The sequence below is a fragment of the Bos indicus x Bos taurus genome, chromosome 5 (assembly GCF_003369695.1).
Source record: "Bos indicus x Bos taurus breed Angus x Brahman F1 hybrid chromosome 5, Bos_hybrid_MaternalHap_v2.0, whole genome shotgun sequence".
In the NCBI taxonomy this organism is placed as follows: Eukaryota; Metazoa; Chordata; class Mammalia; order Artiodactyla; family Bovidae; genus Bos; species Bos indicus x Bos taurus.
The window spans coordinates 9,041,855-9,059,825 of NC_040080.1; the positions used below are offsets into that span (position 1 = coordinate 9,041,855).

The window sequence follows — 17,971 nt, forward strand, 5'->3', positions numbered from 1 at the left end:
CGTGCTGCAGTCCATGGGGTCGCAAAGAGTTGGACACAACTTAGGGACTGGAAACAAAAGCTGTCCCAGTTTGCAACTGGCTGCCTTGTGAGTTGCCCCCAGTGGCAGCACGCAAGCAGGGCTGACTGGATACGGAGGTGAAGGCTCTGACCTCTGCAGGCACCTTCCAGTGTGGGGGTTCTGTCTCCTCTGTCACTTGAAAAGGGAGCCGGTAATTTGGGGATAAGGAGGAGCAGGAAGGAAGAAAACGTCCTCAGGATGGCAAGCCTGTTGCTCAGGAAACAGGACATTTATAGCTGCAGGCTTGGGTGGGACTGGGTCGGGGGAGCTGGGCTCTGAAGCCCAGGCTTAGGGCTCCCCATCCTGCCTTCTGCACCCACACCATCCCTAGGCACAAAGGACAGGAAGGACCCAGAGTTCCCAGCATCCCACATGGGGCTGTTCATGACTCACAAAAATGTCTCTGTTGAGCCCACTGCCAAGCCAAGACTGGCTACATTACTCCCAGGACCCAGGGCTAAGTGAAAACGTAGGGCCCCTGTTCAAAATGTATTAAGAATTTCAGAACTTCTCTGGTGATACAGCGGTTAAGAGTCTGCCTGCCAATGCAGGGGACGCAGGTTGGATCTCTGGTTCGGGAAGATCACAACTGCTGAGCCCATGTGCTGCAAATACCGAAGCCCAGGCATCTACAGCTATGCTCCGAAATGAGAGAAGCCACCGCAATGAGTACCCCACGCACTACAACCGGAGCCCCTGCTGGCCCAAACTAGAGAAAGCAGGCACACAGCAACAGACTCAGCGCGGCCAAAAGTAAGAAAAAATAATATACAGTGAAATCTTTTTATGAAGAGAATTGCAAATATTACGTGTTAACACACATATACGGAATCTAGAAAAAAGGCATAGATGAAACTGTTTGCAAAGCAGAAATAGAGACACAGACATAAAGAAGAAATGCACAGACACCCAGGTGGGGAAGGGGTGGGGGGGAGAATCGGGAGATGGGGGTTGACAGAGATATGTTGCTACATATAAAATGGGGCTTCCATGTCTAAAACAGGTAACTAACGAGAACCTCCTGTGTAGCACAGAGAACTCCACTCAGTGCTCTGTGGCGACCTGAATGGGAAGAAAATCCAAAAGAGAGAGGATATATGTATACATATGGCTGATTCACTTTGCTGATACAGCAGAAACCCACACAACATTGTAAAGCAACTATCCTCCAATAAAAAAATTTTCAAAGAAAGAATTCCATTGTGGAAGACCAGCAACCACTAGAAAAAGAAAAAAGAATTTCAAACTGATGAAAGCAGAGCATTAACCCAAGTATGGGGCCCTATGGGGCTGCACATGTACCCAGCCCTCCCTGACCCCCCAGGAGGCTGCTGACCTGTGGACCCCATCCCCGCCCCATCTCCACCCCAAAGACTAAGAGAAGATGTCAAACGGAGACCTCGCCACAATGCTGAAGCCAGCCCAGGTCCTTAGACCACTCAGTTTAGATCTTTATTGTCTTTTTTTATAAATATGAGCAGACAGAGGGGAACCGCTAAGCAATAGAGGAGACTCTTCAAGGCAAAAGGGCAGAGCGGGGGCACTCATGGGAGGCAGTCAGTGGAGCCAGCAAAACAAATGACTTCCCTGAAACAGGAGTTAAGAAAAATCATCCTAAAATTTGGAACTTCGGCAAAGGAAGGGCAGCATTTCTCGTGATATCATTTGGAGCATTATTTAACAGACCCATCTAAAGATTATTTCATTATCTGGGGGAACACACCTTGTTCTGATTCACTCTTTACTGTTAATTAAAGGTCTGGCTGCTATGAAATTACATGTGAACTTGGAGGTATTTGTAAGTGGTTTCTGCCCAATATAAAAAGATAACCCCAAAGATTACGGTTTTATGACCCTATAAGGCCATTAACCAGCTTTGATTCTAAGCACCTCATATCCCCAGGTTTTTTTTTCCATTGCCTGTTTTTCTGGTTCTGACGATTACCATCCTGCTGATTCCTCATTAATGAGTCGAATAAATCTGTAATATACATGTTCCTTCTAAGATTTGTGTGAGGGTAATTTTTTTTAACTTTCTGGAAATTATACTTTGACTTCAGGATCAGTAAAGCCTAATTTGTATCTACGAAGAGATGTGAGTGAATATTGCATCCATAAAAACAAGCTGCTCTGAAAAATAAGAAATTCAAGAGCAACAAGCGATCCTGAGAATTAAAAAGACACAGAGGAGATGAGCACTTCCATTAGGGGCAGTAAATTGAGAAAAGGACATTGATAGTGATTCAGAAGGCCAAGTCAAGGAATTCTTAGTACAGATGAAATCTGTAAGAGAGGTGAACGAAACATGCAGAGAATAGAGAGATGATGGAAATAACCACTTACTGGGAATTCTAGGAGAGAGCAGAGAAGAATGGCCAGTCACCAAACAAGATACAGAATAATTTTTTTCTGACCTGAAGGATGCACAAGTCTTGAGTTCCAAAAGGCCCCACCAGAAGCGATCCTTCACTTAACACCTGCCCTTGTGAAATGTCTGAATTCTGAAGGTAAGGAGAAAACTTTCAAGCTTCTAGCAAAGAAAAAGCAGGTTTCTCCCAACAAAGAAGAACCAGATCTATAGTGGCCTCGGCTGCAATATATGGTGTCGATTTGGACAGTACCACACACAGGGCTCTGAGGGAGAAAAACTTCGAGTCCAGTGCAGTGCAGACAAAAACTGCCCTTCACCCACCAAGGTCAAAGGGATATATGCGTGGACAGGCAAGACTGAAAAACGACACTATCCAAGCACCTTTTCTTTTTATTGAGTTGGTCAAAAAGTTCGTTCGGATTTTTCCTTAACATGTGATGGGAAAACCCAAATGAACTCTCTAAAAAACAAAACTACTTAAGGATGTCCTCCAGCCAAACCAAGATGAGAATGAGAAGGAAGAATCTGACAAAGAGGGTGACACAGCTCCCACGTAGGGACCCAGTTTAACTTCTAATTTGGTCTACATCGTCACTGATAATGTGGCTGTGGAACTGAATACAGCGCTGAGGACAGGGTACTGTCACATTCTAAAGAACACCAGTGAGCAACCCACGGCCCTTCAGGACACATCCGCAGAATTCAGTGTGTACATGGTGATACTGACTTCCCATCTCAGCCACGTGCCTGGCCACCCTCCCTGCAACTTCTCAAGGGCATCACACACATATCTTGGCACACACATGTATGCAAATAAATGCACATGCTCTCAAGGTCACTGACACGTGTACACACTCACACACACACTCGTGGGTCTCTAGCCTTTTTGTCCCTGCTTTTCACTTCTGCCATATTGACCATTACTGGGCATGGTTAACACCTGTCTATCTTCCAGCTGTTGTGTGTGCGTCACCTCCTCAGGCAAGTCGTCAAATCCCCAAGCCCCCAGCCTGGCCCAAAGATGCTCTCAGAGAATCATAACTCTTTCCCAGGGCCCTGGTCTCAGCATGTGGCATGCTCACCCATGTAGCTGCTGAATGCCTCTCTCCAGATGGTACTTGGGAAGGATAAAGTTTATGTCTAGATTTGCCATCCTTCCTGCCCTGCATTGAAGACAGTGCTGACACTTAGTAGGAGCTCAGTCAACTGCTGACTGTGGAATGAATGTGTGGATGGGCCACCAGCCTGGCTTAACCCAGGAAAGGAAGGACAAGGCACAGAGCAGAATCCAAGATGCTCCAAACAGTTTAAGTTGTCCCCTGACCTCTTTCTGACTATAGCTAACATCTTGGCAGAAATAACCACAGTTTGGAGTCAGACAGTAGAGTCTGTGCTGGATCTCTAACTTGCTAAGTGATCTAGGATGATAATAATAATAGCTCACATTTGTTGGGTGCTCACTTTAATGGAGCTGGCCTTCGTTATACATTATCCCCATTTCACAGATGAGGTCACTGAGGTTTAGAGAGGTTAAGTAGCTTTCTTAAGGTCACAGTTAGTTAGTGTAAAACAGATCCAGTATCAGCTGACAGTGCAGGAAGACACACAGTTCACCAGAATGAGGGGGAAGGAATGTCTGTTTGTCCAGGCCATTCAGGGAAGGGACATCATTCCTTCCATCAGAGAGGCCCAGGAAGAATCCAGACAATAACACACAGCTTCTTCATTATTACCCAGAAGCCCCAGAGATTATTTACATGATGTCTGGCATGCATCAGGGGCTAGGACCTGTCTGATATGGTCTACCTACCCTGCCATGACAATGAAGAAATCCAGTCGGTTCCATGTGTCCCCAAGGTAGCACTTCTTGCCAAAAATGCCCAGGGCCACCATCTTGAGCACCATCTCCATGGCAAAGAAGACAAAGATGAAGTCATCGAAGACCTGCAGGGGCAGGAGGAAGACAAGAAGCAAGGGACAGCGTGAGGTCCCAGATCAGGACGCAGCGTTGGAGCCACGGTGTGAGGTGGGAACATGGGGATGGACACCCGGGCCCAGGGAGAGACCTGGAAACATCTTCTCCTGGTCCGGGAGAGAACCTCAGAGATCCTAGTCCAAGGCATTCATTTCACAGAGGAGGAGACTGCCCAGGGTTTTCCAGCCCCCTCTATTTGTTCCCTAAAAGCAAGCATAATGACAAGGGACCCAGATGGGAGTGGGCAAAGGGGGGTCTCCCTAATAATTGCCATGCCCTGGGCTAGACCTTTGCCCTGCATTCTCTCTTCAGTTCTCTGAGTGACTCCTTGAATGCTGCCATTTTACAGATGAGGAACCGGGATCTCAGACTGCTTCAGAAACTCGCCACAGTTCCCACAGCAGTGAAGGGAAGAAATGACACTCAGGTCTCCCTGACTCCTAAACACACACGGAAGGAGCTTTCTCAAAATAGGCCTGACACCTGCAGTGGGCACAGGTCCCTGTGATGTCTTCCTCTGCTCGGAAAGGAAGGCCCCAAATATGGCCACAATCACGGGCTCTGTGAGCGTCTATTTGCTGAGGATGGGACCTGGGTGGAATCCCTCTTTCCAGAATCAATGAAGGTTGAAGACAATTCAATTCAGCAAATGGACACTGAGCACCTTCTCTGGGTAGCTCATAGGCTGAGTGTTGGGGGCCCAGAGATGAATGCTCGCTAAATTCACCACCTAGTAGGGAAGCCAGTCTAGTACTCACTGAGGTTAATAATGGGTTCTAACTCCACCCAGGACCCTGGGGCCGGCCCAGGAGCTTGTTACCCACTTGGACCCCAGACCCACCTCAGAGATTCTAATTCTGTAGGTTTTGTATGGGCCAGGGGTCTGGATCTTGAACATGTACCCCCAAAGGAATCGGAGAAACTGGGCTGCTTGGGAACCTCTGAGTCCTGTGGGAACACAGGAAGCAGAGGGCAGTTCCTCTCAGGAGGAATCTGAGTTTCTAAGGGAGACAGAATTAGATGTTTCCACATCTGTAAAATGGGTATAGACCTAACACCCTGCACTACAGGTGTACATGTGCCACAGGGGCCAAAGGTCAGGCCTCCACCTGGGATCTCTGTGAGATGAGAATAGGAGAGGTCCAGGAGGCGGCTCCTAACGGCATCAGCATAGTGATGGAGCTCGGCCTTTATCCCGATCACTGGGCGTGAAGGGCAAGGCTTTCTTCAGGGAGTGTCAGGTCACTTGTGCTTTACTGGATAGTGGGTTGGGGATGGGGAGACCAGGAGAAAGTTGGAGATGGGAGAAAAGGAAGGGCATGGACTAGGGCAGAGGTCTCGAGACAGAGAGGAGAGGACGGGAGGGAGAGAGGATGGAAGAGACGCAGGTAGGACCAGCTGGCAGTGAGTGGGAGGGGCGGGGCGGGGCCTAGCTAGGATGGGCGGGGCCTGAGGGCGGGGCGGGGCGGGGCAGCCGGCCTCACCTGCAGGATCTTGCAGCGCTCTGACAGGCAGTCCATGTCGTCGCACGGCTGGTACATGCCGAGGGTCACGCAGTTCAGCAGGATCACCAGCATGCTGATACATTCAAACCATGTGCGCACCAAGTCAAGGACACAACAGCTGGGGGGCCACTCCCCCACCACCAACACAGATATCCACCCCATTGTCCCCCAGGTGCCTCCCCTGGTGGGTCAGTGCCTATATTTTCAAAGACCTTTTAAACAGCCTACCCCGACTCCTCACAACAGACATGGCCAAACCCACCAGAGAACCTGAACTCCACTAAGCCACCATCTGCCAGGATGCCCTCCCCATGGCCCTCCCCTGACCTCTTTGCCCCAGCCTGAACTTCCCCAGAACCAGAAAGGAAGAGGTCCCCAGAGACCTGACTGGGGGACCATCTCCAGACTCTCCCAGCCTCTCTAACTCTGACTTTCTTCCTCTGACTGTCACTGCCTCCCTTCTCTGACCATCCCTCCCCTCCTCCACCCACACCCCCTCCATCTCTACCCAAGCCCTGGAGCTGAACCCTGCAGAGCGTCCATCCAGCATGGCTAAGACTGGCCAGACACCCTGTACTTCTCTCCTCTCCTGTGGCTGGGTTACAGCTCATTGCCAGACTCCAGCAGGTCTGTGCCTGGGCTCCCCCCGACCCCTGCACAAGTCAGGGTGGGGCTCAGCCTCCTCAGGCCTGTCCAGGCAGAAAGGCTCCTGCAGCCAGCAGCCTGGGCCAGGCCTCAAGGGCACATGCTTAGACGCGGGTGAGTGGGCTTTCCAGGCCAGGCTGCTCTCCTCTCTAACACCTTGCTCCTTCCTGGCTGGTTCCTGCTCAATCTTAGAACACAGCCCACTGATGTTCAGCCCCATCCCTCCCTCCCAAACCTAGAATCCCCAAGCCCCCAAGGGAATCAGGGGAGCCAGAACCCAGAAGGGCCTGAGGGCCTGGGTCATTTATGGGTTAACTTGCTGGCAGGCTCATTGTCTTTATCCAAGGCTAGAACCTACATTCCAAGGGGACAGGGGGGTGGCATTCATGCCCCAACAGTGCCAAGCATCTAGGAGGAGCAAAATAAATGTCTGTCTGATTGAGTAAACCTCTCTAGGTGCTGCCCACTCTGACACCCAAAGATTCTTGAGTGTCCCCACATGAAAGCTCTGGCCCCTCAATTTCAAAGCCCTTTCTCTGAGCTCAGATGCAGCAATGCCAGTCAGACTCTCAGCCAGACCCCACCCAGCAGTGGGGTGAGGATCTCTTGCTTAATGGAAGATTGACCTGGTTTCCTTGGCAACCGCTTCCCTCCCATCCCCGGTCCTTGCTCACCTTGGGATACTGCCTTCCCTCCCGCCTCCCTGTCAGACCCTCCTTGCCCCAACTCTGCTCCTTCCTGCCCCCTCAAACCTCTGCCACTCTCCCGCCACAGCCTGTAATTAACTTCAGTCGTTGCCAGGGCCCCCTTCTAGCCTGAGCATCGCTCCAGCAGCAGCTTCATCATTAATTAACTTTTTTGAAGTTCAAACGTTCTAATTACCAGCAAACGTCCCCCATCCTCTTTGCCTTTTCCCCTGGCCTGTCGTGCTCTCTCTCCTTCCAGCCACCTCTTCTGCTCCCTTTGCCCTTCCTGCCAGCTTCAAGTTCAAAGTGCACTTGGCAGGTGTCTTCCAGGAACCTGGCACTCCCACTTCTTCCTCACCAAGGCCCTGAGCAGTGGGGGTCGGCAGACCCATTTTACGGATTAGGAAAACTGAGGTTCAGAGAAATGAGGGGCCTCTCCCAGCTCACACAGCTGGGAAGCGCTGGAGCTGAGATTCACCCCAGACCTGCTCTCCTCTGTGATGCAGGGCTTGTCTCTGCCCGTGTCTTTCCTTGCCAGCCTCTGAGGCCTCAGCTCATCTTCAGCACCTCTCACCTGAGCCCTGCCCAGCCTCCCTGCTGGCCTCCAGCTCTGGTCTCTGCCGCTCCAATCTGCCCTGCATACAATCCCGAGGTGTTTGTTGTGTGGCCAATACTATCCAAGCTCTTTGCAAGCATTATCGCATTTAATCCTCCAGCCCTATTACAAGCCCCAGTTACAAGTGAGGAAACAGAGTCACAAAGGGGAACACAATTTTGCCCAAGGACCCTAGCTGGAAAAAGGCAGAGCTGAGCTACAAAAACAGAGCCTGCTGTTCTTGCCCCATTTCGTCATCGCCAAATTAATCTGGCTGAAGTCCAATTCTGATTAGACCTCTCCCCTATTCAAAAGCCTTCCAGCCTCCCTAGCCTGACACCCACAGCCTCCTACACTCTGACCTCAATGAACTCTTCTGGCCTCTCCCGCCAGCCTTGGCATGCACTGAACTTCTTGCTGTCCCCAATTATACCCTTTGAATGAGATATGCATGCATACCTTTCTACCAACATGCATATCTTTCTACCAACTTTACCAGGCAAACTCCTACTCATCCTTCACAGCCCAGGTCATCTGTCACCTCTTCTGGAAGCTTTCCTGAAGCACCTTTCCCCACTCACCTAGTGGTGGCTCAGCCTCCTTCCCAAAGTGCTCCCCACCCACCTGGTCTAGCTCATATTGCGTTAATGAACTTGGCAGTAGTCATGACTACTGCCTGCCAGGCCCCTAGGGACATGGCCCTAACTCTTCTCATAGCCCACAGGGAGCAGATGGAGAAATGGCCTGGAGAGCTGGAATGACCTGGCCAAGGTCACAGTCAATGAGATGCCCGAACGGTCTGACTTAGTGGTGCCGGAGCCGCTGCCACAGGGCCACCTCTGGTGCACGTCCCTCGAAAGGGGCAGATGGAGCGGCTTTCACCTCTAGATGGCTCAGCTTCAGGGATGGACAGTCTCAGCCCTGCCCCAAGGCACTCAGGGAAATCCCAGATGGCAGGGCTGGGCCCTTTCCAGGAGCCTGCGAGGCTCAGAAGTCAGGCCAGAGCGGGCATCGCTGTCTGCAGATCCTGACACACTCCCCACTGGCTCGGGGATCAAAGGCATAAGCCCTCCTTGAAGTTAAACCAGACCACGTGGCGCGGGGAAGGAGAGTGGTGGAAGGCGTGAAGGGCCTGGCCCAGCGCCCAGAGCTGCCATCGTTAGTCACAAGCACCGGGCAATTCTGAAAGCCGTCAAGCAGAGCTCCGGGACTCTGGGACAGCACAAGAGAGGACAGAGGCCCAGAGAGGGTGGTACAGGATTGCTGGGTAACAGGGCAGGCTGGGGCCTGGGTGCCAGCTCCAGGTGGGAAGCTGGTGCGAAGCTCAGGGCCCCGCCGGCACCCAAGGCTCTGTGGTTAGGGCCCTGCCACTCTGCCCCCTTGGCCGCCCAGACCCTCACGCCTCTCCAGGTGACCTTTGCCACAGAACAACCCCATCCCGGCCCTCAGAGAGCCCCTGATCCCATCCCCACTGCACAGAGGGGACACAGAGGGGCAGAGAGCATCCCAGGGACACGATGACCCTGGAGCGGAAGTGACCCTCAGGAAAGAGACTCCCCAGCCACAGGGTCCCTGAGCTTTTCACTTTTCTAATGAAATAGCAAATATTAATAATATGTCATTTAAACCTTACAGTAAGCACATGAGGAAGGGACCCCAGAGGCCCCAGAACACAGAACCCATGTGATCGTGGACAAGAACCAGGGCTTGTCATGTATGTGCAACAGGGAAGCCCCTATCCTTGTCCACCTCTTCTATAACAGGGTCCAGGGTTTCTCATTCTTTGACTTTGGGCGAAAAAAAAAGCCACCTCACCAGCAAAGGACTGAGAATCTCAGACTGGTGTTATCTGCTGATTACTTAACATGACCTTGAGTAAGGACAAGAGATGCGATCACAAACCCTTTAGACCATGGCTGCCTCCCAAGGACTGAACCTTCACTCACAGGCTTTAAATACAATCAATCAACAACTTGGAGAGTCGTCCTTCACCTTCAGCCGAGTCCCCTCAACTGGCAGGTGCTACTGTTACTCCATTTTACAGATGAGGAAACTGAGGCACCAGCATTGGCTCCAGGGCTCCAGCCACAGCCACCTAGGGTCATACCATGGCTGGTATGTGGCAAAGTCAGGATTTGAACATGCTTCTCCTGACTCCAAACCCCATGTTCTCAGCCACATGCTGTGGCCTCAGGGAACAGGGCCTGGACTGGCACATGCTCAGTGGAATATTTGCTTTTCCCTTCCGACTGGGAGACTTCCCTGGTGGCTTAGACGGTAAAGCATCTGCCTACAATGCGGGAGACCCGGGTTCAATCCCTGTGTCGGGAAGATCTCCTGGAGAAGGAAATGGCAATCCACTCCAGTGTTCTTGCTTGGAAAACCCCATGGACAGAGGAGCCTGGTAGGCTACAGTCCATGGGGTTGCAAAGAGTCAGACACGACTGAGCGACTTCACTCACTCACTCACTCACTCACTCTGACTAGGAAGGAAGGAGATGGTGTAGGAGAGGATGGGAGAGGAAGCCAGTGAGGAGAGGGTGCCAGCCTCAAAGTCCCCAGCAAGAGCTGAGCCAGACCAGGACCATCTCCACCCCATGCCTGGCTGCTGTCTTAAGAAGCTGGGGTGTCACCTGGTAGGACAGAGCCACCAGCAAAGCTACGATGCCAGGGGCCCCCTTGAACCCGCCACTTCCTAAAGAGAAGAGTGACTGGCTGGGCAATGTCCAGAGCCCAACCAGGCCCCTCAGGGCAGCCTCCTCTTCAGGAACCAGAACCAGAGGCCTGCACGGTTACCATGGCAACCACCACCCTCCATCCTGCAGGCTCAGCTGACAGTCATGGTTTCTGCAATTCCAGGGGGCTCTGGGAGGGTAGGTAGGGGATGGGAGTGCTCGGTTTGGCTGGGACAGCCAAGTTTGTTTTTATTTTTGTCAAATCTGAAATCAGATCCATTTCCCAGTGTGCACTTCGGTTGTCTAAATAAATCAGGTGGAGGAAGCACGCTGGGAGCTACATCCTCCTAGACCAGGGAGGCAGGGAAGGTGAGCCTGCCCCTATACAGAGCTCCCTCCTCTGTCTGTCTCCAGGGCATCCAAGGATGGGCACCCAGGCCTCAGGCCTTCACAGACCAGGGCCCGAGGTTCCAGACCCTTGTTCTTGGGTCAGCTCTGTGCTCTTCCAAGGCCAGGTTCACAGGCATCCATGGAACACCTACCGGATACCTGACCTGTGAATCAGTGTACTGAGATGAGCCAGGCTGGAGGTGCCCAGAGTGCTTACCTGTTCTAGGACCTGCCATGGTCTGAGGCCACGTAGTATGCACTGTACTAGAAGTGGCTACCATCCTGAATGTTAGCTGTGCTTCAGGCCCTGGGCTTTAAGGAGGAGATCCATTCACTTACTCACTCATTCACTCGACTTATCTTTATGAGGCACAACCACTCTGGAAAGCTGCTTGGCAGCATTTATTAAAACTAAACAGAGGGCTTCCCTGGGGATCCAATGGTTAAGAACCCGCCTGCTAAAACAGAGGACATGGGCTCAATTCTTGATCTAGGAAGGTTCCACATGCCACAGGGTAACAGCCATGTGCCACCAACCACTGAGCCCTCACTCTCGAGCCCATAACTCCTGAGCCCATGTGCCACAACTACAGAAGCCTGAGCACCCTCGAGCCTGGGCTCCACAGCAAGAGAAGCCACCGCAACAAGTAGCCCACGCACCGTGACTAGAGAGCAGCCCCCACTCTCCACAACTAGAGAAAGCCCTGTGCAGCAATGAAGCCCAGGCACAGCCAAAAATTAAATAAATAAGTATTTTTTTAAAAAGAAGGGTGACTTTAAAAAACATAAGCCCATGCTAGGATCCAGCTGTGCCACTCTTGAGTCCACGCCCCCCAGAGAAATGCCCAAATAAGTCCACAAAAAAGCACGTGTTACCTTTAACAGTCCCAACTTGGGAACAATCTAAGTGGCCATCGACAGGAGAATGAGTCGGGCAGGAGATTTCAACTGGAGATGATTTGGGCCCCCGGGGGGACATACGGCCATGTCTGGAGATGTTTTGGGTTGTCACAATTGGGTTTTGAAGGAGGCTCTTGGTATCTGGTGAGTGGAGACCAAGGATGCCGCTCAACGCACCACAATGCACAGAGCAGCCTCACCACAAAGAATTCTCCAGCCTGAAATGCCCACAGTGCCAAGGCTGAGAAACTGCGACACATTTCCTTTGATGGAACACTACTCAGTGACCTAAAAGAACATGCTACCACAGCTGCGTGGATGGAGCGGCCAGACCTGACACTGGTAACAGGAGCCAGATGAGCAAAGAGTGTCCAAGTCATACGAAGTGAAAACCCAGGCAAAGCGAAGCAACAGTGAGAGAGGGCAGCAACTCTAGAGGAGAGAGAGTTCATCCCGGGTGGAGTGAGGGAGCCTGCGAGGGCTGGAGATGTCCTTCTTGGACGGAGTGAGGTCACAGGAGTGTGTTTACATGGAAAAATGCCTTGAGCTAGACATTAAGATTTGCGAGCTCTATTGCATGCACATTTTATCACAATGAAAAGTGTAACAAAAAGTGATGCCGAGCGACAGCTATAGGGAAATATAAAATGCAACAATTAAAAAGCCACAACCCCTGCTGGGGCACTGGCTGTCAGGGACCCCCCAGAAGACCTTCACCACAACCTGCAAAGGAGTGGTGTCACCCCTGTTCCACAGACTTGCCCGAGGCCACAGCAAGGGACGGAACGGGGATCTGAACCTCGCAGCATCCTGTCTTCGTTTAAGAATTTCTTCTGTCCGAGCCCACGGCAACCTTGGAAGATGGGCATGGCAGACATCATTCCACCCACTTTACAGATATGAAAATGAAGGTCCCAGGACTTCACTAGCGATCCAGTGGTTAAGACTCCCCGCTTCCACTGAAAGGGGCATGTATTTGATCCCTGGTCAGGGAACTAAGCTCTCTCATCCCACATGCCTCATGGTGTGGCCAAAAAAAAAAAAAAGAAAGAAAATGAAAGTTCAGAGATGGCAGGATTTGGCCAAGCTGACACAGTGGTTCAGCTGAGACAGAAAATTGTTCCACAAAGTGAATGGACCCGCTAGGCAGATGGTCCTCATTCTCTCTCCACTTACGTGCTTCTAGTGACAGGGAGCTCCCCACACGACACACAGCCCTTCCCCAGGCTGACTGGTTCTAGTGATAAGCTATAAGTTCAGGGGGCTGAGATCCCTTAGAAAGAGTGTCGCTGCCCCCAAGCCCACTTCTTAGAGTCTGTGTAATTTGACAACTCATTGAATTTGGCCAAAGTCTTTGATTCCCAGATGCCCAGCAGGCCTCCATGCCCAGTGCAGACAGCCGAAGTGGAGGAGGCAGTGGCGAGGGAACTGGGGCCGCCAGCCTGGAAGAAAACCGGGGTGGATGGTCCATGGAAGGAAGCTCCCGCCAAGGAGACCCACCAGATGCCGCACTTCAGCCACTGCTGAAGAGACGGGCAGGGAAGGCCCCTGGGGACCAGGGTCCCGCTGTCTGCGAGCCGACCCAGCCTCAGGAGCCCATCCACAAAGAAGGTGCACCTGCCGGGGAGCCTCTTGGAGTCCTAGCAGGGGGTGCGGAGGCCTCCCCGGGCCCCTTACAGAACCTCAGACGTGCCCCTGATGACAGTGTGGTTCTGTCCCAGTGTCCTGCCCCCAACCAGGCCGTGCTCTCCAAGGGCAGCGCATATCCGACCTTCTCTGTGCCCAGAGGCCCACCTGGAGCAGCAGCTCAGGGCATCTACAACCTCAGGAAGGAGTGAGGTGCCCGTCATTTGGAGGCATCGAGGAGGCTAAAGAGGGATTTCTGTGTTGAAGGGATCTGCAGCCCCGCTCCCCACCTCGAACGCCCCCTCCTCTCCTTTCTAACATCCATCACTCACTATTCCTATACTCAGCCCCTCTTCACTGAGCCCCCGCCCCCGCTCTGTCTGGCCCACAGTGACCCTGGAAGCCCTGAATGAAGATGACATGGTCCCTGCCCTGCAGAAGCCATGGGCAGACACAAACACTAACGGAGATGCGGTTGGACAGGGTGAGGGCTGGACAGAGGGTGATGCCGCTCTTCCTTGGCCTCCTGGGGGCCCATCCCCCACCACATGTCTTCTCTGCCTGCCCCTGACCACACATGTGTACATGTTCACATGTGCATTCACACGGAGCCCCTCCCACACTTACACACGCCAAAGTGTGTGCACACCAGCCTCCACGGCCCCCTGGGGGCAGCAGCACTGGGCACGGCCGACCCACTCTCTTCCCTGCACCAGCAGCTCTTAAGCATTTCTGTACCTCCTGGGGAAGTTCATGAACCCTTTCTCAGAATACTGTTTTTAAGTGCATAATTTTTTTTAAGAAAGCTTAGTATTAGAAAAGAAAGAAGACAGTTATGTTAAAATAGTTGTCAAAATATTTTTTAGGAAAACAAATTTGTGATGGAGAACTCTGTGTGCTTCATTATCAACACAATGAATAACCAAAGCCAGGGGCGGGTCTGAGCCTGTGTGCCTGGGAAGCTGGGGAGAATGACAATGACATTCCCAGAGCTCTACAAGGAACCGTGATGTGGCTCAAAATATCGGTGACTGCTGCTGGTGACAGTCGCAGGAACTGCCGGCAACCCCATTGTGCTCGGCTGCCTCTGTTCATAACACAAAGAAATGCTACATTTCAGTTGGAAGTCAATGAAACCAAACACGAAGCTTGTCCCGATTCAAGTGGATGAACCTCAGTTTGAGACCCTTGTTCCAGAAACTCCTGCTGGGCGCTGGGGACACCACAAGCCCCTGGACAGACCCTCATCCTGCTTGATGGACCTCACCCTTTAATTGCTGGCCTTTCTCGGGCTCCCCAGGCCCCTGAGATTCCCTCTCCATCCACTGAACCCACACCCAGAGCCACAGCCTCGATGATCCTCCCTGGACTGACAGGTCCAGAGTGAGCCACAGCCTCCCAAGCACTGCTCTGGGATGTCCCAGGGAACCTCTCAAAGTCATCATGTCTAAAATGGGATAGGTCATCCTCTCTGCAGACCACCAAACGCCCCCCTGAACTTCCCACCCCATGAACGATGACCCCAACTACTACCAATCCTGCAAGCTGTCCAGGCTAGAACCCCTCAGAGCCCTCCTTCCCCTCACCCCTGACGTCCATCTCAGAGACCTGTCCATCTCACCCCCTAAATCTCTCCTCTCCATCCCACCTCTGAACCCCACTGCCCCAGGCAAGCCTCGCTCTCTCACTCCTAAGTCCATGAACAGCCTGCTCCTCCTGCAGCCCTGCCTTCTCTTACACACCCTCCACGCAGCAGTCCGAGGGCTCCTCCAAAACCAAAAGCCTTCCATGGCTCCCTACTGCCTTCCAGAGAATTTCCAGATTCGTTGGCTCTGCGTTCCATTGTGTAAGAGCTTTTGGCCAGCCTCCTCTCTGTCTGTATAACCTCCACCTCCAACCTTGTTGACTAGGATGTGCTTTGCTGAAAGCTTTGCTGCACGCCCACTATGTGCAGCATAGAGCTGAGGGTCAAGGCTGAAGAAGAGACATGCATTAATGGAACATGGAGCCTGCCCTCAGGGAGCTCACAGTCTAGCAGAAGGTGAAAATAAGAAGTCAGGTACAAGAGGTCTTGTAAGTGCTACAAGGAGAGAGTGATGGTGCCCAACAGAGGGTTGGGCTGGGTATTCTGCATTTGCCAAATAACTGAATGGTTGATAGATGGGTAGGTAGGAGGGTGAGAAGGAGGCCTTTGTGTGGTTGGAGCGATGGATGATTGAATGGGTAGATGATTGGGAAGGTGGGTAGATAAATGCACAGATGTAAGGACTGAGTGAATAGATGGGTGGGTGTGCAGATAAACAGATGAAGAAATGAAAAGATGAATGGATAGATGGGTGGATGGATGGATGAGTGGGTTGGGGAGTGGCTGGATGAATTGATGCATGAAGCAAAGGAAGGCGGGTGGGGAGATGGGTGGGTGGAAGGAAGGGGGTGATCGAGAATGTGACTCCTAGTAAATGGCAGCTCCAGGACTCAAACTCAAGTCTAGGAGACCACAAGAAACCCTGCCAGTTGGGACTCTGCATGTCCTCCTCTTCTCTCTCAGTGATCATCCTCAGCTTCCCTCCGTCTCAGCCCTCCTCCTCACAAGACCCTCAGCTCCATGCTTTCCACACTCTCGGAGCTTCAGGAGATCTCAGGGACCTTCTGAGCCTCCGCACTATTGACATCAAGGGATGGAGGACCCTTTGTTGTAGGCTAGCCTGTGCGTTGTAGGATGTCTGACCTTTACCCACTGGCAACCAGTAACACATGCTGACACTGGGAAAGATAGAAGGCAAAAGAAGAAAGAAGTGGCAGAGGATGAGATAGTTAGATAGCATCCCTGACTCAATGGACATGAATTTGAGCAAACTCTGAGAGATACTGGAGGGCAAAGGAGCCTGATGTGCCGCAGTCCGTGGATGGGGTCGGAAAGAGTCAGACACGACTTAGCGACTGAAAGACAACAATGCCCAGTAGCACACCCTCCCTGAGCTGTGACGACCAACAGTGTCTGCTGTTGCTGCTAAGTCACTTCAGTCATGTCCGACTCTGTACGACCCCAGAGACGGCAGCCCACCAGGCTCCCCCGTCCCTGGGATTCTCCAGGCAAGAACACTGGAGTGGATGTCTGCAGACGTTGTCAAATACCGTGGGCAAAATCACACCCAACTGAAGATCACGGTTGATACGGTTCAACCCCTTCCTCAGTCCTGGTTTTTTTGTTTTTTGGAAATTGAGATGAAGACAGGAGGAGTGACCGCCTGAGGTCACAGGGCTTATACTTGGGCTGGGTCTCTTCCCCTAGCCCAGCCCCCAATATTCATACAGAATCTCACAGTCAGCCAAGGCTTCTCGTTCTGCTTTCTCATCTATATACAGGAGTCAGATAGAAATTGGAGCCCAGAGAGGTCAAGTGGCTTGCTCAGTACCACACAGCAGTCAGCAGCAGAGTCAGGATTTGAACTTGACGGGAGACAGGGGACGCAGGACTCCCCAGGGCAGCTGGGGAAGGAAACATGGATGGCGGCCCCATAGGAGAGCTGGAGGGAGATGAGCAGGAAGACCTTCTGGCTGATTAAAAAGACATATCGATTTCTCTCCCAGGGAAATGAACGGGGCCATTTGTCTCCCAACAGGGCCGCGAGGCAGTCTGAGGGAGGCGACAGGTCAAAGTCGGCCTCTGACATGAAGCTGCAGCTGAGGGGGGACTGAACAGTAAAAATCCAATCGTGTTTTAAATGTCCCAGGAGGGGGTTGACTCTTCATTAGCCAGCCAGCCCTCCTTCTAATCCGCCCGCTCTATATCAATCACAACGAGGCTTCCCAGCTGGGCTCACCTCGGGGCTTCGAGGGGCTGGCGACACAGGCCCGGGCCCCTGCCCCAAGCCTCCTCAGCCACCGCCTGGCAGGGTGGTCTGGACAAGCATGTCCCCTCTCTGAGCCTCGGCTGTCAAATGGGAAATCTCAAGGAGGGACCTGAGCTGCACCAGGCAGTGCATGGGAGGCCCTTAGGGATCACCAGCATCCTCTCTGGCACAGCCTTCCAGAATCTAGACCCCGAATGTCCCTCTGTGCTCAGACCCCACTCCTCTGGTCTCCCAGCCCAGCCCCCAGGCTGTAGTCAGCGACCTTGGTGACCCCAGCTTGACTCTGAGCCTCCGATCAGGCTGTTTCCTCCACTGGGATATCATGCCCCGTCCCCACCTTCTCCCCCACCAAAGTCTCTCCTGCCCCACTCCTCGTCCACGGAGGGCTCCTGCGGCTTCCCAATCACAACGGACTGACCAGCCTCCTGGTGCCCACAGCCCACTCAGGGTCCCTCTGCCCAGTCTTTACCCCGTTTTTCTTCACTAGAGTATGATCTGGGTGTAGTTCTGCCTCCCCCATCAGATTGGGGTCTCCCGGGGGCCAAGGCTGGGTGCCAGGCCTGGTACACTGTGGCCCCCCCCAGCGTGGCTGAACAGCCCTCCACTTCTGTCTAGGACAGTGTTCAACACTACTGAAGCTGGGCTTCGCTAAACGCTTGTTGAATCCATCAATTGATTGATCTGTATCT

At 52.5% G+C, this 17,971-nt stretch overlaps 1 protein-coding gene across 1 annotated transcript in view; it reads right to left on the reverse strand.

Moving 5' to 3' along the window:
- Positions 1-17,971, reverse strand: part of CACNA1I (calcium voltage-gated channel subunit alpha1 I) — a 115,248-nt gene that overhangs the window by 90,660 nt on the left and 6,617 nt on the right. Inside the window, exons 2-3 of the mRNA XM_027540726.1 lie at positions 5,891-6,002; positions 4,242-4,375 (exon numbers count right to left, since the gene is read on the reverse strand). Of these exons, the coding sequence (XP_027396527.1) occupies positions 4,242-4,375; positions 5,891-6,002 (246 nt within the window). The remainder of the gene's footprint in view (positions 1-4,241; positions 4,376-5,890; positions 6,003-17,971) is intronic.